Genomic DNA, 25,677 nt, shown 5'->3' with positions numbered 1-25,677 from the left:
GTTAAAACCAGATTAAACAGTTGTCCCCTGGCATCTATCCTGAAAGGAGTTTGCTGGTTTCTGTTCTGAAAGAGCTGCATCTGATACCAGATGAGACTCATCATGATCTCAGCTACCCAAGCTGATAATCAGAAAACCTGGCCTCAGAGAATAATACAGAAGGATATTCAAGAAGACTGCAAACATTTCAGTTTGTTACTGGATTAATTATTTTGATTGCTGTGGCAGCTATCCACCTAAGTCACACAACCTATTCTCTATCAATGACTATTTCTGGTATTGCTTCTTTCATCATGGAACATGGATCATGGATCATGGAACAGCCCAAAGTCAGAGGAAATCACCATTACCCAACTCTTAAAATTATCAGAGCATTTATCAACCAGATCAAACTGAGGCTTTCGCAATGGGGGAACCAATCAACACCACCTCAGTATGATCTTAATTACACCCAGACATCTTTGGGACCCTGGACCTTTTTTAAAGCCTCTTGAACCGTATGGAAAAGAAAGAAATCCTGGCTTTCAAAACAAAAAAGGCAGCCCTTTTCTTCAGTTCAGAATTTTTCCACAGTGGGATTTCCAGGGGGATTTAGAATAACTAAAACACAGATAAACTAGGCATTTCCCCCATGTTCCTCAGCTAGTCAGAGGCAGAGTTGAAACTAAAACCAGGGTCTAGCTAAAACTAAGGCTTTGGGTCTTAGTATACACAAAGCCTATGCTCCTTACCAGAAGCCAGGTCAGGAAAGATTATGCAGCCAGGAAAAATGAACAGTCAGAAAACTAATGTTCAAATATAGAAAAGTACCGAAGATCTCAAGTCATATGTAAAATAGTGTGTGTCCACCATGACCGAAACTATAGAAAAGATATCGGCACAAGGACAAAGACTGAACAGGATTATGCAAAGGTAAATAAAATACAACCTACTGATAATGATACAGGGTGATCTCTGATTCTTCTCCCCTCTCAAACCAAGTACCTTTTAATGTTTCTCGATAAAAATATTTTACTCAACTCTCAATCTTCAGGGGAATTTTAGTAAATCAAAGAAGAGTTTTTAACAAAACTGTTACCTGAATCCCAGTGTAGGAGTCCCCACAGAACAGACACCCTGCTTCATGCCGCAGTATTTCCAAAGCAAAGCTAAGAGCTTTAACAAGCTGCTGCTGCTGCTGCTGCTGCTACTAAGTCACTTCAGTCGTGTCCGACTCTGTGCGACCCCATAGACAGCAGCCCACCAGGCTCCCCCGTCCCTGGGATTCTCCAGGCAAGAACACTAGAGTGGGTTGCCATTTCCTTCTCCAATGCATGAAAGTGAAAAGTGAAAGTGAGGTCGCTTAGTCGTGTCCGACTCTTTGCGACCCCATGGACTGCAGCCTACCAGGCTCCTCCATCCATAGGATTTTCCAGGCAAGAGTACTGGAGTGGGGTGCCATTGCCTTCTCCTTTAACAAGCTACCTCCTCGATTATACAAAAACATGTCAGTGACCTCATCATCCCTGAAATGGGCCAGGCACCAGCAGCAACAGGCACTCAGGCCCAAAGTAGTATGTGAGCTACTCTGGGGCATTTACTAATTTGGGAGTACCTCAGACATGGTTGGAACACTCGTAAATGGGCTTTTATGAAAAGATCTCCTCAGCTTCTTCATTTTCTTCCTTACTGAAATTCCACATGTTTTCTATTCCGTTCTACCTTTACTAGGTGTTTCTCAGCCTCAGCACTACTCACATCTGAGGTTGACTAATTCTTTGTTGTTCTATGTATTGTAGGATATTTACCAGCATCCCTGGCCGCCACTCACCAGATCCCAGTAATGCTCTTTTTCTTAAAAAAAAAAAAAATTTCTCCACAATGCCAAATATCCCCTGCAGGGCAAAACCACCCCAACTGAGAACCTCTGACCTAACTGTAGCCTCAGTCCAGTAAAATGGGGAGGAACTCTTTTCAAGAAACCCTTGGGAGGAGGAAACAAGATCTCAAGAGTTGTGATAACAAGTCCCATTTTTTCTACAGGTGAGAAGATATGTAAGTGCATGAACCTGTGCAACTTGTAATGAGTTTGGGGGAAAAAAAAACAGGAAGGTGTAAACTGCTCGCAATCAATTCAGGCTCTCTAACACATTTACCTAAAACCTTTCCATCAACAGTCTATGTCCAAGTCTATATTTAAAACTGGGCTTCCCAGGTGGCTCCAGCGGTAAAGAACACGTCTGCCAATGCGGAAGACAAAAGAGACCTGGCTTCAATCCCTGGGTCAGGAAGATCCTCTGGAGGAGGGCACGGCAACCCACTCCAGTATTCTTGCCTGGAGAATCCCCATAGGCAGAGGAGCCTGGCGGGCTACAGTCCATAGGGTCGCACAGAGTCGGACATGACTGAAGCAACTTAGTCATGACTGAACACATGTTATTTAAAACTAAACACCATGTGGGCAAGGACAATATGGCCTCTTAATTTTTACTACAGAACAATCAAAGCTAGTTCAAAACTACAGTATTTGTGTAATTCCATTTCGGCCACTTCCTCCCCACCCCCAAGCGAGGACAAGAGGAGAGTACCTAAGGGAGAGGGCTGAGGCTGCACGAGTGCAGAAGGAAGCTGACCCGCAGCACGCAGACGGGGCACACCCACCTCCCCTCCCTCACTCCCCAGAGCACAGGCGCTCTTCTACGAGGCCATCCGAGGGCAGAGAAGGTAAACTGAGTAAGCGTCAGAGCCAGGACTCCACCGGGGAATGAGGCGGCGGGCAGAAGTGCCGAGAGTGACTGAGACAGCAAACTCAGGAGACGGCACACCTCAACTTGGAATGATGGTTCACGTCACTGCAACCCTCCACTGGTGATGCGACCTCTGGCAAGTTACCCCCCACCACCATGAACCCCAGCTTCCTTTTTAGTAAATGAGATATAAAACCACTATTGACTTCACAGGATTATGGCCTGGTGAAGTGAGTTTAGGAGATGAGTCAACAATTTGGGGGAACTACTCTGAGAAATTAGCTACATATACTCGTCAAAACTTTTTCTACCTCCAGACTATTAAGAGTAGTTGTTGCAGGGACTAGTCCCTGGGTTTTACTCTTTCAAAATGATCAGACAGAAAATGATATTACAAGAAAGTATATGAAAAAAGAGACCAAAAGCTCACAGGGCCAAGTCTGATGGGCAGCTGGGCAGGGCAGTGAGAGTCTGGCAGGGACTGCACACAGTGTGTGTTTAGGAATTATCTGGTCTACTCACTGGGCCTCACAGTTTCTCAGAAGGAATTTCCTTCATAAAACTGAACTGATAGTCAAGAGAGCTAAAGAATTTTCTAAAAGTTTTACCACTTAACTGGGTCTTAAGGGCACAAAGGCAGTTGAGCAAAACAGAAGTTGATTAAATCATCAGTATTGCCCAAACAGTGAAGCAAGACCTGATGACTTCACCTGCAACTGTCATAAAGAGAAAAAGAGTTAACAAGTGAACATGTAATTCTTTTTTTTTTTTCCCTTGAAGAGGAAGTGTGCCAGCTTAAAAGTTTACTTAACTCCTTGGTCCATCCTCCCACTAGTCTCAATTATTTTGCTTTGTCTCAAATACTAAAATTCAAAACTTCAAAAATTGTAGTAGTGCCTAAGAGGCAACTCTCAAAAAGTATGCATCATATTTTAAGGTTTTATTTATATGGAAATGTTAACTGAGTTCTTATTTTATTTCACCTAACTTCATAAACAAAACCTAGGTGAAGGTGAAGTCACTCAGTCGTGTCCAACTCTTTGCGAACCCCATGGACGGTAACCTACTAGGCTTCTCCATCCATGGGATTCTCCAGGCAAGAATACTGGAGTGGATTGCCATTGCCTTCTCCAGGGGATCTTCCCAACCCAGGGATCGAACCCAGGTCTCCCGCATTGGAGGCAGACGCTTTAACCTCTGAGCCACCAGGGAAGCCTGAACAAAACCTAGGCAAGCATTTATTATTTGTATTATCTAATATCACCCAACCTGACCTCCAGAAAATAAGTCTATCAAAGTATAAACTGAGTTAGCTCAGAATATGTACCTGAAAGAAGTCAACTAAAACTCACAGCTTTTGGTACTGGAAAACAACAAGTTTTACTAAACTGCTGCTGTTCTCTTAATCATGACACTAAGCTAGTATTCAACCATCTAAAGAACTGACTTTAGCAAATTACTATTGAAATGAGATTTTATTTTTTGCCGCACCTCGAGACTTATCGGATCTTAGTTCCCCAAGCAGGGGTTGAACCTGGGTCCTCCGCAGTGAGAGCAGAATCCTAACCACTGGACTGCCAGGGAATTCCCAAAAGGTCAAATTTTAAGATCAGCCAAATTGCAAGAGATTTCAAGGTATCTATTCATAAAATCAAATCTCTCCAACTTTGCAATTTCTTTAATCATTTAATATTTCAAAATATAAATCTGCTAAGTCACCTCAGATATCCACTTTGAAAATGAAGGTTTGCCACCAAATAAAAATAAAATTCAATTTCTTGTAGGCTTCTAATATCCTCTAGAACTCTGTAACAGTTTTTATCTAAGAAGTATGACAAAAGACTCTAACAGTTTTTAATCCAGGTATGATAAATAGAACTGGAATAAATTAGTAAACTGTGAGCAGTCCTCAGAACTTCAATTACATTTTCAATTCAACCTCAATATATTTTCAATTCTACAGTAACTGCAAGAATTTCAACTTCCACATATTAACAACAGGCTACATGAAACCGTTGGAGCTCAGAGCTGTCCAATTTCAACAGCCTATTTCCCGAGGTAGAAGAGAAAGATGAGGAAACATTTCTCATTAGCCACATCAGCCTTTACAGTAGAGGAAGAAGTGTGCGCCACTTCACAGGATGTACTCTACTTGAAAAGCATTTGTGATCACTTGGTGTAAACAGAAGCCGTTTAGAAACTAAAAGTTCCTGCTCAGACACAATTTCCTCTTTCCATCCATCCTTGAAAAGAGCCATTTTTAGGTGAATTGCACTCTGACTTTTGAAACAGATATTAATACTGCGGACAATGCTGCTGCTGCTGCTAAGTCACCTCAATCGTGTCTGACTCTGTGCGACCCCAGAGACGGCAGCCCACCAGGCTCCCCCGTCCCTGGGATTCTCCAGGCAAGAACACTGGAGTGGGCTGCCATTTCCTTCTCCTATGCATGAAAGTAAAAAGTAAAAGTGAAGTTGCTCAGTCGTGTCCAACTCCTAGCGACCCCATGGACTGCAGCCCACCTGGCTCCTCCATCCATGGGATTTTCCAGGCTAGAGTACTGGAGTGGGGTGCCATTGCCTTCTCCAGGGACAATACTAAGCCACCAGTAAACTAGTTAATGGGCAGTGCAAATACGTCCACACTTTATCAAATGGATCTGAACTGAAGTAAGGTGTGCTGATCTCTGCACACTGGTCTCCAGTCCACCCAGACCAACATGACTTTTCCCTGAGCCCATGGAGAAGAAAACACTTCACAGGCTCACTTCAGCTCCTTCAGGCTGCCACCCACTTCCTATGACCTGACCCCTGCAGGCCTGCAAAGCAGACCTGTCACGCCCACAGGTTCATGCCAACCTCAGCAGGAACAAGACAGCCAAGGAATTTAAGAAAAAGGAAAAAGAAAAAGCCAGGAAGGACAGCAGTCATAAGCTGAAAGTCCATCTCCCTGATGGGCAAGAAAAAACAAACTATGTTGTTTAGAATATTATATTAGAAAGTACTTATAAGGAACTAAGAAGTAAGAAAGACAGCTACTCAGAAGACAAAGGCAGAGAGGCCAAAAATAGATTAAGGAAGAATCTACATCTGTATATGGCACAGATAAACGTTTGTTACCCTGCTGAGACCCCGAGTGCAGTTAAGAGAGGAGCACGTGTGTGCTGCAGGCCATACCGCTTTCTCCTGAGGTTGGGGATGGTGGTGGGGTGGCAGCAGTCACGCTGTGTTTGTCCCAGACAGTCTCCAAGATACCTACCAAGAAAGGAGAAACTGAGTTGAACAGAGAAATAAAACCCAACATATAAAAGTCAGATTTAGAAAAACAATGTATTGATATCTTTGATCCAACATCAGTATTTAAAAATCTGTCTCTCTCTCCAGCTGCTTTTTCTGAACACCACCACTTGGATATTCCAAACTCAGTGTATTCTCTCCCACAAAGCTGCCACCAATCTTCTCACGTTCCTCACCAGACATAAGTACCATCCCACGCAATCTCGGCATGGGCCTTTGCTCTCCAAACCTGGCTTCACCTGCACCCCACACACAGGCTTCATCACACTGCACTGCTAGCTGCTCCTTCCTCATGTGACCTCCTTCTCAATCTCTGACCTGCTCTCCTCCTTCCAATCCAACCTGACCTTTCACCAGACTAACAGCTACCTATCTGTCAGAATTTTACTCAGTTGTCACCTCCTCCAAGAAGTCTTCCCTGCTCAGTTTTGCCTGCACATGAAACATGACTACCCTAACTCTTAGCACATTATCCTTCTCCCCTAGTAGAGTACACAGTACAAGACGGCAGGGACTATGTTTCAGCACTCTTCGTATCTCCTTACAGAACCTGGTACATAACAAGATCATAAAAGCTTTCAAAAATATTTTGTTCTCAAAATATTTAATATTACGACATGGAAAACTCTGAATATATCATGCTAAGCAAAAGAAGCCAGACATTAAAAATCATGTATTCTATGGTTCCATTTTTATGAAAAGTCTAAATAGGAAAATCCATTGAGAGGTGACAGGGTTGGGGGTGACGAACATGTTCTAGACAGTGTGCTCGTCGTTCAGCCTTGTGACTCTATTCAAAATCACTGAGCTGCTTGCTACACTTTAAAATGGTAGACTTCATGATACATGAATGACATCTTGATTCAAAAAATGTCAATGTCCACACAAGTAGGACACAGGTATCAGACATGGTCCCTAACTTTAGAAATTTAACATCTAACTGAGGGTGTCAATAAATATGATTTGAATAAATAAATGTTCTGAGGTCTGGGTTTCCTCCTAGAGATTTGGGGAAGGATGAGGGGGTGGGGGGGTAGGGGAGGAGTGACAAGTTTACTTTTTAATGAAGCACTCTGACAACCAATTTTAAGTGCCCACCACACGCTAAGCACTTCTGTTAACACATGCCGAAAAAAAAAAAAAGTTCCTAGACATCCAAAAAGCAGCCTCGGTCAAAGAGCTGGAGATAAAACCCTTCCCTTCCCTACACTATTTTCTCCAGCAGCGTGGCCTGGCCTCGCCGCCTGGCACAGCCCAGAGCCTCGGGTGTCTCAGAACCTGCAGCTCCACCAGTAGCTCAGCAGGCACGGCCTCCGCCCTGCTGCCCTCAAGACACAGGGGCTCCGTTCTCTTCCTTGCCATCCTCTCTCATTCTGCAGTTTGCTTTTGAGTTGTTGCTACTCTTCGCTCATCATCACGAGGCTCTAGTACAACAGACCAGATGACAAAACAAACGCTATATACAGCTCCAACCTGGCGCACTGAGCTCCAACTCCACACCTGGGCTCACCTCCCCGCTCCGTATCTGAAACGTTCACGTCTTCCTCCTCCAACTTTTAGTGATTTAAATTCAAATCGTCTTAAATAAAGTGCCTGCCACCTGCCTTACTTTTAATGTAGTCATCAGTATTTCAATCACCTTCCCATGACCCGGTCTATATCTCATTAATCATAGCTATCGTCAGGTTCAAATAAGGGGAGACTTTAAAAGGAAAATAAATTACAAACATTTTTTTTAGTTCCTCCCATGTGCCAGACACTGGGCTGGGTGCTGGGACTATGGCATCACATTCTTTCTGTCTTCACGCACCGTCTTGGTAATAGCTAAAGCTCAAGAACTCTGAGCTCCAGGGCCACACTCGGCGTCTGCAGACAGAACTCTGCCTCCTGGTGCCACCCAACCGCTCACCTGTCAGCAGCCCAAGCACCGTCTGCACCTGGTCCAGCAGTAGCTTCCGCAGCTCCTCCTTCCGAGCCACGCTGAGGTCCTCACGGGGACAAGCCAACTCTTCTGAAGTTGTCTTCAACATGATCAGCCCAAGGGGAGTTGTCACGGGGGACTGGATCAACTGCCAGGAAAAAGTCAGCTCTGAGCACAGTGTCTGGCTAATTAAGGCACAAAGAAGGCTAACTAATGGTAAACCAGCGAAGTACAGTTGTTCCTCGGTATCCTCAGGGGACTGGTTTCAGGACCCCTGTGGATACTAAGCCAAAAAAAAACAACCTTTCAGATGATTTAATCAGAAGATCATATAATGGTGAAGTTGATTCCAGAACCAGTTTGATCTTGTTTACTCATACCTGAAGAAATTTATCATCATTATCAGAAATGTCAGCAATGGAACACCAATGGTTCTTGACATGGCTTTCATACCACTGACTGGTTGTCATGCAAGGATAAGCAGAGAATAAGACAACTGGAAAGAATTTTAAAGAACACTTAGTCCAATTCTCACATCTTACAAGGAAAGAAATGGAAGCTCACAGAAGTGGCAGGAGTTGCTAAAAGTCAAGGTGATTTGGAACAAAAATCACCACCTCCTGGTTCAGTGTCCCTTCCACAAAGGGGTGTTTCGAAGCCCTGAGGACTGCAAGAAGTGAAAGGAGTCATTTATGAAGGGTGGGAAGAGGGAGGTAGTGGGGAAGAGAGAAAGACAGCTACCCTTTTGGAATCTCCATGAGCACCTGACCTAAAAGTGCTCTTCCAGATTCTCATTTACCATCATTAATTAAATCTCACGGGCAGATAAGTAATGTCTGTTCTTCATCAAAGGAAATGATCCCGCAGGCACTGCCTCGCGCCAGGGGCCATCCTCATTGCTGCCGACAGGACTCAGCTCTCTGTCTGCCTCACCTTCCATTGCTGCTTCACACAAGACACACCACGGACCAACCCACAAAGAGAACCACTCAGACCCCCACCTTCCGGATCCTTTCCATCTCCGTGGACTCCCCGGCTCCCTCTTAGAGAACATGGAGAGTAACCACAAGTTCTTTCCAACTTGGAGAGAAGGCAAGTGTGTCAGAGAGCCAGCAAGCCTCTCGCCTCTTAACCCCCAACTCCAGGCTCCTGCCTCCTGCCCTCCTCAGGTCCTTTGCACGGTTATTCCCTCTGCCTACAACACTGTTCCTGTTCCCTGGATGTCTACATGGCTCCCTCCATCACCTCCACTCAGGTTTCTGCTCAGATATCTGCTTCATAGAAAAGGCTTTCAGGATCATCCCTGCTAAATAATACTGATATTTCCTCCTCCTCACCTTATATTTAGTTTTTGCACAATACTTTTATTAACTACCTGAAAGAAGTTATTTGCTTATTGCTTACTGATACCTCCCCCTTGGGATTATAAACTCCATAAAGGTGGGTATTTGTTCACTACTATATCCCCCCATGACGTGCTTAGTTATTAGTATTGACATGTGGCTGGTATTCAACAAATAGTTTACTAAATGCATGCATCTGGACATTCCTAGTGGTCCAGTGGTTAATAATCTGCCTGCCAACGCAGGGGACACAGGTTCGATTCCTGTTTCGGGAAGATTCCCATGTGCTGTGGGGCAACTAAGCCCATGTGCCACAACTACTGAAGCCCAAACACCCTACAGCCCGTGCTCGGTAATAAGAGAAGCCACTGCAATGAGGAGCCCACACATCGTCACCTAGAGATTAGGCCCCACTCACTGCAACCAGAGAAAGCCTACATGCAGCAACAAAGACCAAGTGCAGCCAAAACTAAAACAAATGCTAATCTCAGAAAAAAAATTTTAATAGATGCATGAATTTTCTTTACAATATCAATGCAATAAATCTCTAGATACATGAATCACCATATAAAACGAAATAGTACTGAATGAAGAACTGCTGTGCCACTTTGAGAGGCAATCTGAGGAAAGCAAGATGGATGCTGCTGTTGTTTTAATTGCTGTATCATTCAAATGGTTTGTAGGGAGAAGCAGCCAAACATTAGAAAATGGTACTGTTTAGGAAAATTCTGAACCTGCAGTCACTGAGACTATAATCAATTTTCAAAGATTGTTATTGCTATAATCTGTACATGATACCCATTTCTTGCACACCCAAGACTGCCTCAATAATATAAAAACACTTCCAACTTTATCACAGGAGTCAAAGAATGAAAGCATCTCCCCCTTGGTTTTTAGGTCCCACCTATTCCCTGATGATTTCCAAATCCTGAACCCAGATCCACGTTTCCTAATGTCTCACTTGATGGACGCAGAAGCAACACACAAATCTTAAATGTATTCTCTATGAAACTGAACACACCATCTTCTATCCAAACCCATTTCTTCTTCCTCCATCCCTGGCCTGGAAAATCTACCATCTGAGCCAGAAACCTGGAAAGCAGTCTAGCTTCCTCCTCCCCCCATCCCCACAACGCAGTCCCTGCCCAAAGCCTCGCGATTCCGCCTCCTCTGTTCCCCATCAAGGTTCACCAGGCAGGCCCCAGCTCGGCTCAGGCCCCTCAGCTCACTCAATGTCTCCAGCAGCAGCCTTCCTAGCCTCCATTACTACCTCGGCCTTCTGCCACTCAGAGTTCACACTGTTGCTAGAACTGTCATTCCAGTATAAAACTGTGACCACGCTGTCTTCCTTTTCCAAACTTCTCCTCAGTCCTCAAGAAAGGACTGTGAATCAAACACCGATGCCCCCTGCGAGAGCAAGGCCCTTCCTTCCCTGGCCCTGCCCATCAGCCCAGCCTCTCATTCTACCACTTTACCACCTCGCATTACCAGCAACACTGGAAATGCAACACTCACCTCCGTGAGTCTAAATGCCGTGTCACCACCACAATCTGCATACTCCACTGCAGTCGTTACATACTGTAGGGTAATTATTACTTGCACAGCAATCTTCCCACTTAACTATAACTTCATCCTGGCACCCAACACCTAGAGCGGCACCCAACAGGGCTTCCAATATTTGCTGGACAAAATTTCACAAGAGGTTACCACAGCAATTGGGGTTCCCCATCCCCCACCTTCTCAACTGCACCAACGTACAACCCATCTGGAGAACAAAGCTTAAGTGAATGAGCTAATCAACCCCACAGAGCCCTCACCACTGCAGGTCTAAAGAAGTCTTAAAATGCCTCTTCCAAACAGAAAAGAATCACTCCTACAAACAAATTATTTGCAAGATCAAGTTTCCCTAAGTATCTCCTTACCTGTAAAATGTTAGTAAAAAAGTCATGGTAAAACATGGGCCAATCTTGACGGCCAATGTCAACAATCACTTTGCAGAGCTTGTTCCGGACGAAGTAAGGTAAGGTTTTGTGGTGAGCCAAGAGGAGTTTGGGCAGGCAGCTACGGATTTCCATCTTATCCTGAGATGGGACCCCAAGCCACATTTTATTGATCAGGTTCTGAAAAACAAGCACACATCTTTTAAGTTAACAATCTACTCGTGGCTAAGTGGTAAAGAATCCACCTGTCAATGCAGGAGACGCGAGTTCAATCCCTGGGTCGGGAAGATCCCCTGGAGACAGAAATGGCAACCTACTCAAGTATTCTTGCCTGGGAAATCCCACGGAAAGAGGAGCCTGACAGGCTACACTCCACGGGGTCGCAAGAGTCGGACACAACTTCGTGACTAAACAACAACTATCTAACACTAAACAAACTGGCTTTCATGCACCAGCAGCACCTCCCAAACAAGAAGCTCTGCTTTCAAACAAAGGTTTGGAGCAATCTGGCAATGAGAATAATGAAATATTCAAATTCTATGATACAACAACTTCATTTCTGGGAAAACTGGCAACATAATCTAACGGAAACAAAAGAGGGCAGGTACAAAAATTTTCTATTGCACTATTGTCTCTATTAAAAAATAATGACAGAAACAACTTTAATGTAGGGGCAGGAGAACAGTTTGGTGAGTAAAGGTACAACCACTTACAGGAATATTACATAAAGGTAAGTGTAGGGAGGGAGGGACCAAATGCACGTGGCATGGGCAATGTGAGCTTATAACTCCATTTTTTAAAAGTATGCACTGGAAGACAATGACTGGAGGAGGGCTGACATAAATGAAGGTTTCTGTGGTTGGGATGGTATAATGGTAACAACACCCCTCCTCCCAAACTGCTTTTCTTTCATTATCTCTTTTAAATAATAACAGGGAAGACAAAATTATATGTTACCACAGAAGCCCTCCCAACCTTACCCCATCTTACCTTCTGGTGTCAAGGAGAGAGAATCCTGACAAAGGCAGCACATGGGAAGAAGTCCCTGTGCTTATTTCCCAACCACGTACACATCAAGAGTGAAGTCCAGCGCCAAGGACAAGGCAATGTGACTACAAAGTACTCTCCAGAATAGTATAAAAGTATCCGACAACTTACCTCAAAAACCGTTAAACTGTACATCATTACATAGTCATTCCTAGTGCTGGAGAGAAAATACAGGCAGAATCTCCAGGCTCCTATTTGCTGAGCAAAGTTATTAAGAAGTTCCTCTGGAAAAGTTAAACAGCAACAAAAAAGCTATGAAAATACATGAAATTAATACAAAGCTGGGTTGTCTTATTATTTTTTTTTAAATGCCTCTCTCCACACAACGCAATGACACCAAAAAAAAAAAAAAAAAAACCTACAATATCCAGCTGACTCTTCAAGATAGAAAGGACAAAGCATACAGTATTTTTCTGACCTAAGGTGACCATGAACACTGAGTCTAAAATACCAATACATAACCTAGCTATGGACACTTTCTTAGGCAGAGAAACTGTCACTGTTGAAGTGCTTAACCTAATGAGTGGATAGATAGCTGTAAGAATGTCATTTTCACCTTATGATGGCTGATTGGTGACTTACTTCCTCTGGGGTATGGCTATACACACATATATCTAGATAGATAGACAGATAAGGTAGATATATCCACGCCACTCACTCAACACTATTCTTACATACAATTACACACACACAATGACGGCTAGAAAAGTAGGAAAAAAAAATTAAGACTAATCTTATAAATACAGAGTTGGAAAAAAATGCAAGAGAATTCAAGATGGTTAACTCCTTTCATGTGAGTTGGTTTTATTTTAAAACACCACCCAAAGAGTCAGAAGTCGGTAAATAAAGAGTAGCAACCGTGGGAGTTTCCAGGAACCCTGTCTACCTCAAATCACTTGGAAATGGTTTTCTTCCTCCTGAGGCTGCTGGACAGACAGCAGCATTAAGAGTCTATCACCATGCTCCCAGACATGCTGCCCATAAGTCATATTTTATGCTGCATGGGTCATAAACTGTAACACAAAGTGGGTAAAAATACAAAGGCCATGACCCTGAGAGATTCTCGAGAGCCCCCGGAAAAGCAGCGAGCACAGCAGCCCATCCTGATCCTACAGTCACTGCTCTGCCAGAGCCCCACCACTCAGGCTAAATGCACCAGGGCAGTCTCATTACGAATCCCAGAGAAGCAAGCGCACGGTGCCTTCTTACAATAATCGGGCAAACCTTCCATGTACCCCAGAGGCAAAGCCCAACCAGAGACAATGACCTCTGACTGGAAATGAGGAGCTCTGGGCTCTGTTCTAGACTCTATCACTAACTCACTGAGTCTGAGCCCAAGCGAATCCCTGCTCCTCTTTGATGCTCCATCCTTCTCCACTTTTAAAAATGACCAATCTGTCTCCAGAGGCTCCCTGCTATCAGCTCTGTCTCTAGAGCACTAATAACACATTTCTGGTGGAGGATGGGTGGGGCCCCTATAATAAAAGGTCTCCCTCTCTCCCCCACCTAGTGTGGAAAGGCTGTAATTTATTCTAAGATATCAAAAAAGAAGCAAGAAGTGGTTCCAGCCCACACACTCAAATAAATCTACGGAGACTAGGTACAAAGAGAACTGAACTAAGGCACGCCTAGTACTGAGCCCCCGGATTCCCTTTAGCTAGCATTCAAATTAGACATTTGTAGCATCTGGCTATTTAAAACTACTTTAAAATCAGATTAGAATACAAACATGCTAAAATGATACCACTTTTAATGCATGAACACTGAAGATGAATAACACTTGCACTGCAAACTGAAATTTAAGAAAAAAACAAAAGCATGTCCATTATAAGCTAAAAACAGGACTACAGAGAAATTTGTGTTGGAATATTTAACAGACTGATTTAAGGGAAAGATCCTTCACCTCCTTTGGTAAAAATCACCAACGATGTTTTTACTCTAAGGTACTTTGGTAGCATAAAACTAATAAGGGGCTCACTCCGGGAGCAGGAGTTGCATCAACACAACTGAGTAATAAGGGAACCTAGGGGAGCAAGCAAAGTGGGTCTTCTGAGCCAGATGCCTGATCATCCAAGTGGGCCCAGCTTCTGTCAGTATCCCCCACTGATAAATGCTCTGGTTCCCTATAGCACACTCCCGTAGAAAAGAAAGGCATATACAGGGGAGGTCCAAAAGAGACCATCACGTTTAAAATGAAAAGCGATAAGAAGGTACATCCCCCAGGATCTGATGTGATGCTCAAAGGATGCTGCAGCCAAAGCTTTACTGACTGGCCACCTGAAAATCCAAACCCTAATCAAGCTTTGGACCAAAGGGAGAGATCAGCCATACCACTTAGCTGGCTAACATAACTTAGAGAAGCCACATGAGCCAGAGAAATGGCTCTACAGAGTCCTGCAGACACAGAAAAAGGCCTCCAAGGAAGTGAAAGCAATGAAGGTCAGTGCAGAGCAGCCAGACATGCAGGGGCAGGCCTGCCAGTTTGGATCAGGAAGAACAGTTTTCAACTTCAAGTTCAGGGGTTAAGTGAAGACTTGGAGACACAGAGAGAAAGACTACTCTAGGACCAAAGTACAGCATGTCTCTGAAGCAGAGATCTCGCACTTGAATACCCTTCTAATGTACAGCGTGCTTTAATGAATATCGTGCATGTAGATGAACATAAAATTCAGAAAGAGGTTCTAGAAGGTGCTGAGATTCCCAGAATACCTGAAGTTATTATACCTACATCTCTCTGTTGTTTGAAGCTTCCGTTCAACAAAAGTTTCCGAAGGAGAGGAATAACAATGGCGATAAGGAAAAAGCAAGAACTGGAGGTAACACCGGTTAAAGGATCTCTGGGCACTAGATAAGATTTCAGCTAGACTTCTACACACCGAAAGTATGATTGTTTTAATGTTTTTTATGAGATTTTTTTTTTTTAATTAAGTCACAGACTTCTTGTAAAAGTTCAACACTGTTGAAATTAAGAGCAAAGCAGGAGGAGGGGTTTCCACATCATCACTCTGGATTAAAGTGGGCTCTGCTGACGACATCCATTGCAGCTAGGTCTGTAGACCCCACCAGTCACTGACCAGCAGCACTGGAGCAAAAAAAAAGCCAGAACTCAAGGGGAAACATTTAGGCTTGACCAGTCCAGAGTACCAACTCCTTCCTCCCCTCTGGGGTCTGTTCGTTATAAATGACTCTTTAGAATTCAACACTTCACTTACCTATCTCACGTTTCCTTTCATTGGTTGTACAGTCATGGAAAAACTCTGTCATCAGACTTTCCAATGCCCTGAGAGAGGCTTCTTCAGATGCCTAACAAAGGAATTTGAAAAAAAAATCAGCAACTGTATTTTCAGTTCTATGCTCCTCAGTTCTGTCCAGGTCACATTCAACAGTCATAGTAATTTACTTCCTCAAAACATCTTGTCAACATTCTTCAGATGCATGATATAAGCCAGAAAAATTGCAGGGAATTTCCCACTTGGCTCAGTGCCCAAAGCTTTAGAATACTGTATATATTCATGTTACCGTGCAATTAATTTTCAATTATTTATGCTAAGGAAAATGGGAGCGATAATTTAAAATTTAATTCTGGAAACATATTAAAAGCAAATTAACAGTCCCTGACTTATTTTAGACTGAACAGGTAGAGTGAAGAGATTCAGAAAGGTTAGGGTGCTTTATAGACTATCCGTCAACAATATATTTGCCCCTTGTCTGAATAGCGTGTGTTAATAATAGTCGCTCAGTTGTGTCCAACTCTTTGAGACTCCATGGACTGTAGCCCACCAGGTTTCTCTGTCCATGAAATTCTCCAGGCAAGAATACTGGAGTAGGTAGCCATTCCCTTCTCCAGGGGCTGTTCCTGACCCAGGGCTCAAACCCGGGTCTCCTGCATTGCAGGTGGATTCTTTACCGTAATATGAGCCAGCAGACTACTGGCCATATTCTGACTCAGAACAACTGCAGTCAAACTGCCGCATGGATTTCTGGGGGTTTTCAAAGGGACTCCAGGAGCCAAACATGATCCCTCAACTCTCAATCTCACATGAGCAGCCAACAGAGATTAAGGTGTAGCTAAGAGCCAAGCAGAGCAAGGACTCAAAATAAGAGCACCTCCCAGCCACAGACCCGCAGAGAGCCCTACTCTCAGCTGAACCACGCCAGCGGAGAACGAGAAGAGAGGGGCCCCAGGGCTCCTCCTCTCCCTTTTCCATGCGGAGCCCCAAACCCACTTCCTCTTCTCTTACTGAAGGCAGGAACATCAAGCACAGCAATGAACTTGAGTCAACACTCCTCACACAGCCAACCAGTCTATGACAAGGTGAGCGCTAGCAGGCCCTTTGTGAATCTTCACTGGCGTTAATCTACCATGAGATGATCAGGAGACAACAGCAGTTCTGATTTCTTAATCGTCTATTAATTTCCTCCTTTCCACCCACCTTCCCCATATCCTCTCCACTACCCCCCGAGTGAGAGCTGACCATTAAAACTGCATTTTAAGGGAACTTCCCTGGTGGCCCAGTGGTCAAGAATATACCTTGCAATGCAGGGGACACAGGTTTGATCCCTAGTCAGGGAACTAAGATTCTGCTGCCGGCCCTTGGGTCGCCGACTACTGAGCCCGTGGGCTCTGGAGCCCTTGTATCACAACTAGAGAGTCTGCGCCATGATGGAAGATCCCGCCTGCCGCAAGTAAGACCCATCACAGCTGAATAAACAAATAGACATTTGTCTAAAAAACTGCATTTAAAACAAGTCCACATTCAAATGTGTCATGTATCAAACTGTAGTATTAGCAGGGGCCTCTACTTGGTAACTGGCTTTTCAGGAGACTGAGGAACTTGGGCCACTTCTGTGGGTGAACCAGCACTTTTTAGGACTGGTACTAATTATACAGGCTGAATCAGGCTTGCACCAGCCCATCTACACCAACCAGCACATGTAAACACGCCTCCGCACACGGGGGTCACACTCAAGCAGTGCCAGGCACAGCTGTCCCTCCCATGCTGCGGTCACGGTGACAGCCCTGCAATGACAGCTGAACTCTGACATGTGGGGTGATGAATTACTGCTCAACAGTTTTAGCACTTGTGAATCTGAAGCACTTTCTTGTCTGAATTTCACGATAAGCATTAGCCCTCTATTCCTTTTTCAAACCAAGACATCAGTTCAACCAAGAAAAATTATTGGATTGCAAGCTGCTTAATTCTAAACCACACAATTTTTTAATGCAGAAATAACCAGAATGTGGGACAAAAATAAGACTGCAATCCTTTTGTGTGTGTTTGTGTTGATCAAAACGGTCTCACTGTTCTTACTGACAGATTTTCTAAGTGTTATAAATTCAAATTTCAAAATGAATTTATATAAATAAAAGAATGCTTTGGTCTGCCTCATAGATCAACTTGGTGCACCATTTCATCTGAAAATATGATTTTCGGTTTTTAAAAGTTTGTGAGAAGATTTGAAGGAACCAAAGGAAAATCTGCTATGTTAAAGTAACTTTTTGGCAAAAAATAATAATAATAATAATAATAACCATAAATCAAGACATATTTCTTGAACTAAAGCCAGCTATTTAGCTGAAATAAATCAATAGTTTTCTGGAGCCAAAATAAATTCCTGAACACTAAAGACACATCTTCAAGTCACACCTGCTCCACAAGTGATTCTTTACTTTTTGGCGGAAGCATGCAGCTTATGGGGTCTTTACCAGGGATAAAACCTGGGCCCCCTGCAGTGGAAGCATGGAGTCTTAACCACTGGACCACCAGGGAGTCCCTCCACAACTTATTCTTCCAGTGAACGACACCAGCGTAGACTAGAAAAAACTTGAACTCATCACATTCAGGCTGTCAAGGTTTATTTCAGATGGGTTCTTGAGGCAGTTCATGAACTTGCCAATCACTGGTCATATATCAAAGGCTGCTGCAGCAAGTTTCTGCCTCCACAGAAAATCCATCTCTATCTCCACTCCAGTCCCATCACACCCAACCTCACAGGTCCAACCCAAGAAGCTAACATTCCCACAGAAAGGGGAAAGATGAACACCCACCAAAACCATAGGATGTGCTTCTTACCAAATGATGGTCGCTATATGAAAAAGGAAACCTCCAAAACCTAATAACCCAGTGCCGTCACCAGGAATTTCTCAACAAGAACAAATAACGTGCTGTTTGCATTTTCAATCACTTCTCTAACTGCAAAAGGAATACCTACCCCACAGGGTGTTAAGAGGATCAAATGAAACACTTCACGTTAAGCTGCTGGGTAAACTCCTAGGAGCTATCTAATTCACAGTATGGCTGCTATCGTTTTTATTTAGTCCCAGATACCAAATGAAAGCAGACCAAAGCAAAACAATAGAAGTACTCAGGCCTCCTTTGAAACTGGAGATTCACACCCTAAGGGCTTTGTCCCAAACATATTTAATTTAGTGGGGCTTTTCTAACTGGATTTCAAAACGCAACTATTTTGAGGGGAAGGAAAGGAGGCTGAGACTTTACTAAGGTCACACAGTCAGAACAGAGATATAAAGGATAACATTCAAGACCTGCAAATGGTTGAAGGGATATTGGAGAACTATCCCTAATTGGCAAGATGGCCAGTGGACTCCTTGCCAGTTGTTTTAAGCAGGTGGTGAAGCCAGAATTCAGACAGCAATGGGTTAAGAAATTAGTGATAAGTAAGCACAGGAGACTACACTTTCAAGTAATAAAAGGACAAAGAAATAAAACAAAACCAAGTGCCCTGATGTGGTAGGAAGAGAGGTTTCAATTCCCAAAGGCTATTCAAGCACTGCACTGATTAACTGATGAAAAACATTTAGAATTCAGACACACCTGACTGCTTCCCATCCTGGACACAATTTAAGACCCAGATCTCACAGAACAAAAAAACGAGGTCAGCTAAAAACCAAGCAAGGCACATTCCATATACAATAAAATTTCAGTTACATGGCAGATATAAAATATAAAAGGTAAAACAATAAAGCTTCTAGAAAATATAGATCATCCTCATGACCCCGGGGTAGGGAAAAAATTGTTGAAAACACTAAACATAAAGAAAAAGACTGATAAATGGAAATGGTCATCAAATGGCACCATGAAGAGAGTGTAAAAGAAAGCCGCAAACTGGAAAAAGATATCATCAATATGGGTAACAGAGAACTCAGCGTAAAATAACCTCTACAAATCAATAAGGAAAAGATAAATGACTCAATTTTTTTCAACAGGCTAATAGTTATAAAAGAGGATACTCCAAAAGCTGATACATAGAACAAGTACTCAACCTCATTAATCATCATAGAAATGTAAATTAAAAACAATATAATGCCACAAATCTATCAGAACAGCTAAAGTTTAAAAGACAGTAACAGGAATTGCTGAAGATGCTGCTGGTGGGACTATAAACCGGTATAATCATTTTGGAAAATGAACACATGCATACTTTATGACCCTGTAATTCTACTCCTTGACAATATAGCCAACAGAAATTTGTACCCCACGAAATGTACACGAATGTTCACAATACCACTATTCATAATATCCAAAGAGTCCAAAGAACCCAATGTCCACCACCAGTGGGATGGATAAGTTGTGGTTCATTCATCAGGAAGATGTTGTAACAGTAGAAACGAATGAATATTGCTTCATACAACAACATGGGTGTGTTTCACAAACAAAGCTGAATGAAAGAAGCCAAGACACATCCAACCTTATCTGTTTTATGCTAACTTTTAAAAATGAGCAAAACAAATCCATGATGTTACAGAATGCATGCGTGCTCAGCTGCGTCCGACTCTTTCCAACCCCATCAACTCTATCAACTGTAGCCTGCCAGGCTTCTCTGTCCATGGAATTTTCCAGGCAAGAATACTGGAGTGGGTTGCCATTTCCTACTCCAAGGGATCTTCCCGACCCAGGGATTGAACCCATGTCTCTTGGGTCTCCTGCATTAGCAGGCAGGTTCTTTACCACTGAGCCACCTGGGAAGCCCTATAATCAGAAGTGATTATTATTAGCCTTTGGGGAAGAGGGATTCTGGGATGCTGGTAATATTCTATTTTCTTGATCTGAAAGTTACACAAGGATGACTGCTTTATGCCCTTTGTAAGTACATACACACAAGTTTTGAAACTTTAAAGGAATACTTATTTTCAACATTCAGGTTGGTTGGTGTCTACAGACTCTGATTTTAGAAACTGTGTTTTTTTCCTCTAATAGCACAATTATTAAGAGCAGTCTGGGGACCCAGAGGTGAAGTCTGAGCATGAGACTCCTAAATTCCTAGGAATCATCACCTATTTCTCCTCAAAGCTGCAAGGATGACAACAGAAAGTTGCAATCCCGAAGTCTGTATTTCCCTTAGACTTCCCTCAACAGCAAATTTAGACAGGATGGTGAATTAAATGTGGCTCATAATACGCTTGTGGAGACCTATGTACATATCTAAAAAATCTTTTCTGTTCCAGAAGGAGTTAAAATCTGCCAAGTGGAGCTTTCAACTGTTCCTGCCTTAACTTTATCTGCTTTTTTATGGCACTGCTCATGGTCTAGCAGCTCAGACACTATACTATATGACTGATTTATTTATTAAGTCAACCAAGACTCACAATTACCTAAAAACTTACCAAAAAAAAAAAAACTGAGAGAAGGGGAAGGTCCACATAATTTAAATCTTCTGACTCTTCCCCACTACCACTTCTACCAGGCCCTAACCCCCTCCTGCCTAGATTATTGGAACTTTTTACCTAATCATCCTGATGTCAGCTTTCCCAATTCCAATTCCATCTCTACTTCACTACCAGATAAATGCTTCTAAATAGCCATTTTCTGCCCCAGTTAACCTAAATCTAGCTTTCAAGAGACTTTATATCTGGACCAACTGAGATGTTCAGTTAACTCTTCAAGAAACAATCTCAATATTCACTAAGTAATGAATATTGCATTAGGTCCTTGAGATACAAAAGACGGTCCTTGACTTCCAAGAACTGGAGATGGCCTGGGGAGCCCGGGTTGGGGGGGCGGAAAAGTAGAATATGACGGTTTATATCCTACAGTAGTGACATACGGATAAATAGCTTTAGGAGCCCAAACAGAACTCTGAGAGACACAGGGAAAGCTTCACAGAGATGACAAAATACTTTGGGATTTGAAGAATGCAGACAACGTTTACTAGCAGGAAAGCATGCCTATGCCTGATTCACTGTTACTCAAGACAGGAAGCCATCACTCCGGTCTGAATACTCATGGTCTCCAGAACAAATAGCTATTCCCATCCTGCATTTGCTCCTTGGTCTGCCAGTGCAGGAGATGTAAAAGACTCGAGTAGGATCTCTGGGTCAGGAAGATCCCCTGAAGAGGAGCATGGCAACCCTCTCTAGTATTCTTGCCTGGAGAATCCCATGGACAGACGAGCGTGACAGGCTACAGTCCATAGGGTCACACAGAGTCAGACAAAACTGAAGCAACTTAGCACGTATGCACGGCAATTCAGAGTTTCACCTTCATGAAATTTCTTATGAAGTTTTCAGTACAGAACCCTCCCTTGTTTTCATCTTCTGTATTTCCTCGTAAGCGGTACCACAGAATTTTGCCCATGGCAATGTTCTCTGCTCACTTCAGAATGGCACCATTAAAGAGCACAAGCTCTGGTGTCGGGTTCCTTGGGTTCAAATCAGAACACATCTCAACCTCGGCCTAGTTATTTAACCTGTCACTCTCCTCTTACGCACAACTGGGAATAACAAGAAAACCTAACTCATAAGACTGTTCTAAGGATTAAAGAAAACAATCTGTGTAAAGCATGTAGTAAACATAATGCCAGGAATACAGTAAGGATGTGACGTCACACGTGTACCTGTTAATAATTCATAGATACCAGGCCTCTTTCTCTAATGAGAACATGAAACTGTGTGGAAAGAGATTCTGCCTAATGCGTTCCTATTTCCTGTAACAGCCAGTATGGTAGTAGGAGGAGTGTCAGTCGCTGAGTCGTGTCCGACTCTTGGCAACCCCACGGACTGTAGCCCACCAGGCTCCTCTGTCCGTGGGATTCACCAGGCAAGAGTACTGGAGTGGCTTGCCATTCCCTTCTCCAGGGGATCTTCTCAACCCAGGGACAGAATCTGGGTTTCCCGCATTGCAGGCAGATTCTTCACCATCTGAGCCACAGGGAAGCCAGTGTTGACTGGCACTCAATTATTTTACAGACCAAATTCAGGAGAGTAAAAGGAACAAGTAGACTGTTGATATCGTTTCTCAGGAGTAATGGTAATTCCTCCAAATGCAAGATACATATGACTGTGCTTTAATTTCCCCCTTTGAAGAGCTCTGATCATAATGACTTTTGCTCACAAACACTCAATGATTAGGTTCTGAAAACCAGGAGACTGCTAACAATTTATCGTAAAAACACTGAGATTGACAATGGATAATATTGTGCTTTGTCTCCTAAGACAGGACACCTAGACGACAGTTTTCTCAAATCCTGATTAATCTGCAATGTTTTACCTAATTGCCTCTAGAACACCCCTCTGTAAAGCAAAACCTTTTTAAAATTGGTACTGGAAAAAAAAAGACTCTTTAAAAGAAGGTTGTTAATCGAGCTTTTCATCACCTTTGCCAAGAGCTACATTTTGTCTATTCTTCAATGAGATGAATCACATGAGCCTTCTGTACTCAGGTTGATGCTTCCTTGATAGTAAACCTAAATATGAGGGCAAGCATATAGCAGAATCTGAGCTCAAAGACTCCTACAGCAGATCCAGAACATTTTACTACTCCAGTTGCTTCTATCTAAAGAAGGTTCCGGAGAAAAATGATTCTATACTAACTGCTGACCAAGGTTAAAAATAAAAAGTATGCAAAAGACACCTGGTGTGTTAATAAGAGATTTCATTAGCAAAGAAATTCAACCTCATGTAAACTCTGGAAGCTAAGAGGATTACCACGGATGTCTAAACTCTCAAAAGAAAATTCACATTCTTCCCTGCACCCTTCACCACTGCAAAGAAAACTGATGAAGGAAAATCTCCTTGGACTTTAGGCCTGCATATAAATATGAGATGAAATACTAAGCTTAAAATAACACACAATGGAAATCAATGTGACATCCATCCGTCCATCCCTTCCTACAGGCAGTTCAAAACGCCAGGAAGCACATCAGGGAAGACCCAGGCAGGAGAAGGGTGCGCAGAACAAGACTTCTCACCCTGCCCATCACTGCTCTTTGCTTTTTAAAGGACAGTGTCTGCAGACTGAGACACACACTAAACAAACCATGATGAACTAGAAAACTCATTTTATTTCTCTAAAAGCAAACTGGTGAAACCAGTTGAATCTTCAAAGTCCAACACTTGGGTTGTTGAATGCTGAGACAACAGATACATAGGAGTAATTAAGTTATACACAAAAATTGCAGGGCAGGAGTGGTTGGGGACGGGGGGCACGGGGCGCGGAACACGTTTTCTACTGATGGAAATACAGGGAGCGCCACACCTTGTTCTGGGAAAACAAAGCCCAGGCAGATGTACTTATCACAACTCTATGAACATGTGTCTGCAACTAATACTGAAGTTACACATGTGCCTACAAAGGCTCCTGGCTGTCTCGCTTACAGCTTAAATCTGAATGATATTTGCCCTTTGAGAGTAACTACAGATGTAACTTTGTATGATATCATCATGCAGATACTTAATATTTGATTAAAACATATACTGCGGCTACATCTAAACATATTTCTAACCATAAAAAGGCACCTTTCTGCTTTAATCTAAATCTACCATAAAGTTGATCAACAGCAAGACATCCCCCCCTCCCGCTCCCAGTATTTCTTGGGTCTGCAGACAGTGCCCAGTCAGATTCTGTTTCTTCCATGAACAAAAGGCTCTGTTGACAGCTGAGGACTGGGAGTGAGGAGCAGTATGACAGCCCAGCGTCTGAGCCAGGAAGCCCAACTGGTCCCACTGCGGTCACGAGAAAGTCAAAGCAGTGTATTCTGTCCCCACAGGGACCAATTAGAGGAAACATCTCGTACCCAGAAGACACTGTGTTTTATGCTGGGAAAACCTTATCCCTGTACTACTGGACAAGCTATAGAAACAAGAAGCATCAATTAGCTATGAATGGACAGATGCACTGGTTTCAAAAATTTCCAGCAAATCTAAAGAAAACTACAGAGTCATCACAAGTAACTCATACCTGATTCTAGACTAGATACTACACTGGAGGGGGGAAAAAATGCTATAAAGAACTTAATTTGGCAAACTGACAAAATTGGAATACAGATGGTAGATCAGCTAAAACTACTGAATCAATGTTAAATTAATTAAAGTTGACAGTGCACCATGGTTATGTAAGAGAATATTTCTATCAGGAAATACACTATACAGGGGCAATGGACCATGACATAGGCAACTTACTCTCAAATGATTCAGAAAATATCATGTGCATGGACGTATATGCATATATATACATATATAATAGATACAGAGAGGAAGTGCAAATAATAAAGCAAACACGGCAAAATGTTAACAAAAGGTGAGTTTGTAGAAAGAGTGTTAAGAGTGTTCCTGGTACTACTCTTTCTTTGCCAGATTTGCCAATTTGAAATTTTCCCAAGTGAAGTTTTTTAAAATCTCATCTGTTGGATTGGTACATTCCATCTGGCTCCACACTGCTCCAAGTTAGCTGGTCAAAGAGGAAAGAAAACGTGAGAAGAGAATACAATAAAGGAAGAAATTATTTTACTTTCTCAGATGCCAGATTTATTATCTCACACTGTTTCTGAAAAAGGATAATACCTAGGTCAGACATTAAAAATTTTGCATCTGCTGATTGGACTATAACCACATCCCACTAGGAGCTAAAATACATACAATTTATATCCTTATTTATTCATATTCTAGTCAGAAGGCTTTAATTAGACAGCCAAAAAAGTAAATGATAAAAATAGTTATTCTGCAAGAAACTGTCTAAAATAAATGAGTAACACAGCCAAGACTGGGCTCTCTCTTCACAATCCCATCTGCTGCTCTTTCCCAGGTACATATCCCAGGAGGACCAATGTTTACATCTGCATGCAGAGTCAATTAAACTTAAAAGATATGCACTGAGCACATTTTAACACAAGGCATGCTACCAAAAATTCCTAAATCAGGACCATGGAATCTTAAGAGAGAAATAAAAAAAACCCCAAAGAACAGCAAGTCAACCCCCTTTTATAGATCAGGAAAATAAAGCTCAGAGAGAGCATCTTGCCCAAAGTCGGCAAGCTACTGGTCAAGTCACTGGGCAGGGCCACCAGAGTCCCTTCCCAGCCGTAGCTCCTCTACCCCTTGAAGAAGCGCAGAGGTGTTCTGCTCCAAGAGCTAGGGATGGTGAATGACCTGCTATTACCCTGCTTCTG

General features: G+C 42.9%; 1 protein-coding gene across 3 annotated transcripts in view; it reads right to left on the bottom strand.

The window, feature by feature from the left end:
* Window positions 1-25,677, bottom strand: part of XPO6 (exportin 6) — a 107,231-nt gene that overhangs the window by 54,442 nt on the left and 27,112 nt on the right. For 2 of the 3 annotated variants that reach the window (XM_068967327.1, XM_068967328.1), the window contains exons 2-6: window positions 15,486-15,576; window positions 12,385-12,497; window positions 11,209-11,406; window positions 7,932-8,091; window positions 5,903-5,980 (exon numbers count right to left, since the gene is read on the bottom strand). In XM_068967327.1, the coding sequence (XP_068823428.1) occupies window positions 5,903-5,980; window positions 7,932-8,091; window positions 11,209-11,406; window positions 12,385-12,497; window positions 15,486-15,576 (640 nt within the window). The remainder of the gene's footprint in view (window positions 1-5,902; window positions 5,981-7,931; window positions 8,092-11,208; window positions 11,407-12,384; window positions 12,498-15,485; window positions 15,577-25,677) is intronic. The other variant, XM_068967329.1, reaches the window with a different exon arrangement.

Source organism: Capricornis sumatraensis, chromosome 3 (genome assembly GCF_032405125.1).
Source record: "Capricornis sumatraensis isolate serow.1 chromosome 3, serow.2, whole genome shotgun sequence".
NCBI lineage: Eukaryota > Metazoa > Chordata > Mammalia > Artiodactyla > Bovidae > Capricornis > Capricornis sumatraensis.
The sequence above is the reverse complement of the archived record's forward strand: the minus strand, read 5'-3'. Positions and strand labels throughout refer to the sequence as shown.